The 3,721-nt window shown below is 47.8% G+C and overlaps 1 protein-coding gene across 1 annotated transcript; it reads right to left on the bottom strand.

Annotated features, from left to right (window-relative positions):
• Positions 1–425: 425 nt before the first annotated feature.
• ventx (VENT homeobox) lies at positions 426–3,124 on the bottom strand. The gene is made up of 3 exons (XM_033033631.1): positions 2,572–3,124; positions 2,222–2,463; positions 426–924 (listed from the first exon to the last, which is right to left on the bottom strand). Exons 1-3 carry the CDS (start codon positions 2,828–2,830, stop codon positions 592–594), a joined length of 834 nt encoding a protein of 277 aa, XP_032889522.1. The 5' UTR covers positions 2,831–3,124; the 3' UTR covers positions 426–591.
• Positions 3,125–3,721: the final 597 nt, after the last annotated feature.

Raw genomic sequence — 3,721 nt, 5'->3', positions numbered from 1 at the left:
GATCTGTCCACCCCTTTCTCCACTTCCCGGCTTCAATGCCAAACGTGCTTTTAAATTACATCTTAACCTCCCAGAGCTCGACTTGAACCCTCATGAGATCAAGGCCAAATGTCAGGGTTGGGCCTCAATTGAGGTCTGGTGAATAGGGTCACTTGAAACCATCAAGCATTCTATTGAATTAGCAACTCCCCAAGATTAGTTTTCTCCGAGATCATCGCTTTCCAACCACACACCATATCTGTAGATTTGTAGGTATAGATTGGCTTGGTATAAATGTAAATTGTCCCTAGTGTGTGTAGGAGAGTGTTAGTGTGTGGATCACTGGTTGGTGCGGTTAAGTTGGCCTAAGGGCCTGTATCCGCGCTGTATCTCTTAAACTAAACAAGAATCTCAGCAAACAAACGGAGAATTTTCCAAGTGTCAGTTTTATAATCAAAATAGACTGAAAAAAATACAGCATTAAATAGGGCATTAAATAAAGCATGAGAGAAAAATTACAACCACATTTTGCTCTCTTGCTAATTGCATTGCACGCCGCCGCTTCCCAAAAACAAGTCCGTCTGTTCTGGATTGTAGAAACCGCGACAGGTCTCAGGAATAGACGTGCAATCCCACTGGAGATGGCTCCAGCATCAGCGGGTAAAGGTAAGGTTGGTACCGCGAGAAGCTCTGCTCCACAGTCGGGCTGTAGCGGTGGATGGGCGGCGGGTAAGCCGGCTGTGGGGGTCGGTGGGGGCCGTTGGTGGTTTGGTGGACGGAGCGGTCGTTCGTGTAGAACCCGGGGAACCCGGCGCATGGAGTGAAGAGCGGCTCCCTCATCGGCAGCGAATGGGTCAACAACGCAGGAGCGGCGAACGACACGGAGCACAAATCCTGCAACTGGCGCTTCAACTTCATCCTCCGGTTCTGAAACCACGTCTTCACCTTGGAAGGAAGGGCAAGGGAAATTCTCAGTGAAAATACCATCAAACCAACAAAATGCTTGTAGCAAAACAAAAAGGAACAACTCCAATACAACCCCAGACCAAACAACTCAACATTTTAAATACCAGTAGATCCTTGTCTCTCTGCGAAACTATCTCCTCCCCATTCCCAACTTTCACTGCCATAGAGACCCGAAACGTCACCCATGTTATTCTCTCCAGAGACGATGCCCGTCCCGCTGAGTTAGTCCAGCTTTTTGTGTCTATATTTTTGCCCCCATTTGTGTAGATTGTTGCGGAACGCGAATAATAAAAAATGTACTTTATTATAAAAATGTTATTTCAGATCTCCTACATCTAAAGTTTCAGGGTATTGCGAGCAGTGACGAAAAATCATTTTCCTTGGAGATATCAAAGTGTACAACTCCTCCCCCTTCTGTCGTGGGGTAGACTGACTCTTCTCCTCCCCCCCCCCCCCCCCCCACCCCCCCATTCCAGATGTGGAAATCTGAAATAACAATTTGAAATCTGAAATAACATAATTTGAAACCTGAAATAATGATAATTTAATCTCGTGTTTGTGCAATATTACATATGTGCTGTGCAAATATCTGCTAACTTAAATATTATTATTACAATGCACGCGACATGTGTAGGAAGGAACTGCAGATGCTGGTTTAAACCGAAGATAGACACAAAAAGCTGGAGTAACTCAGCGGGACAGGCAGCATCTCTGGAGAGAAGGAATGGGTGACGTTTCGGTTCGAGACCCTTCTTCAGACTAGTTAGGGATACGGGAAACGAGAGATATAGGCGATGATGTACACTTTCATGCCTTGTAACATGAAACATGTTCCCGATGTTGGGGGAGTCCAGAATCAGGGGCCACAGTTTAAGAATAAGGAGTAAGCCATTTAGATCGGAGACGAGGAAATACTTTTTCCTCACAGAGAGTGGTGAGGAGTCTATGGAATTCTCTGCCTCAGAGGGCGGTGGAGGCATGTTATCTGGATGCTTTCAAGAGAGCGATAGATAGGGCTATTAAAAATAGCGGAGTCAGGGGATATGGGGAGAAGGCAGGAACGGGGTACTGATTGGAGATGATCAGCCATGATCACATTGAATGGTGGTGCTGGCTCGAAGGGCCGAATGGCACTCCTGCACCTATTGTCTATTGTAACTAACTATATTTTGACCAATTTCCCTCCGGCATAAATAAAGTTGCATCAGAAGCAGGTAGATGATTAGTGAGCATCCCCACTAGCAAAAAGAGGTGGCGTGGTTCGCAGGACACTCACCTGGGTCTCGGACAGGTGGAGAAGGGCGGCCAGCTTGCTCCTCTCGGACGCCCCCAGGTAAGTTTGCCGCTTGAACTTCTTCTCCAGTTTGTGGATCTGTTGGGCTGTGAACGCGGTTCGCACCCGGCGACGGGCGTCGTACTCGCACTCCGAGTCCACGCTTCTCCCTCGCCCGCCCCTGGCCGAACCCTCCGAGCGACCGGACTCGCTCTCCGAGCCGCAGCTATCCTCCTGTATGCTCACTGAGCGGTGGGGACAAACAGTGAGTGAGTGAGTGACCACGTTGAAACGCACACAACAACAACAACAACACAGCAGACTGGAATAGTGTAATCAGACACGTTACTTACAGTCACTGGCTGCTGTGTCCACTGCTTGCTCTGGGTCGCGATCACACGATCCAGGCAGTTGTAATCTTTTTATTTCGGGCGTGGAGTCTCCAGTAGTAGATGGTGGTGCCGGTTGGCAGGTGTTTGTTGCGTTTTCAGCGTGAGAGCTCAGGGAAAGGGGAGCATTGGGATTGCAATCGCCCACTTCTGGTTTCTTCTCAATGCGCCCGTCGCGACTGCTTTGGGCGAGCCAGTCTATCGAAAAAATTCCTTTCACCATCTCCCTGCCCGATCCCAGGTCCGTCTGGCTGCCGCGATGCCGCCACCTTCATTTATGTGGCCTTGCCTTGTCGCCAATTTCCATGTGTGAAGACACTTCAAAGCGAAGATAACGGGCGGACAATGCCGAACAATTGGCTCTAATTTAGGAAATCATTAATGTGCTTGAGTATCCGGTAAATCCGTGTGGGCTGGCTCCACCAAGTCTGCGTCCCTTCTCTCTGGCCCTTTTGAATGGGACATTAAAATGACACATCTGAGGAACCCTTGCTGTTTAGCAAATAGGCATGATAAATAATCAAAGCAATATATATATATACACACACTAGGCAAGCGCCGTTTTCTGTTAGAATCGCTCTCGGCAATTTGCAAAGCGCTTCCGACCTGTTACGTGGATGTATTAATGAGCCAGTGAAACGAAACTGCCAACGATGAAGTGTGAATTACACGCTGATACCACTCGCAATAGTAAACAGTCGTAAACAAGCAGTCGAAACTGGAGGCAATAGTTCTCCGCTTTAGTCTCCATTATATGTGCTTATTCCAACTTAATGTGCATCTCTGTTTATAAAATCAAGGACCATTTACGATGCAAAGGGAGGCTATTCGGTCCATTCGTGTCCTTGCCAAACTGGTTACACTGCAGCCTTTCAAGTACATATTCAGGTAATGTTTCAAATCCATCAGGACTTCAACCTCCACCACCCTTTAAGGTAGCGACTTGCAGACCCCTACCACCTCTGCGTGGAAACACATCTTCCTCGCCCCTCTAATCCTAACCCAATTTCATATTGACACACACATTAGAAGCAGGATTGGGCCTCTGGGTTCCTCTAGCTAATAGAAGGAAAATGGATCTCTACCTGGCCCTCAACACCAGCAAAACCAAGGA

The sequence above is a fragment of the Amblyraja radiata genome, chromosome 15, assembly GCF_010909765.2.
Source record: "Amblyraja radiata isolate CabotCenter1 chromosome 15, sAmbRad1.1.pri, whole genome shotgun sequence".
Taxonomy (NCBI): domain Eukaryota; kingdom Metazoa; phylum Chordata; class Chondrichthyes; order Rajiformes; family Rajidae; genus Amblyraja; species Amblyraja radiata.
This window is presented reverse-complemented; position numbering and strand designations above follow the sequence as displayed.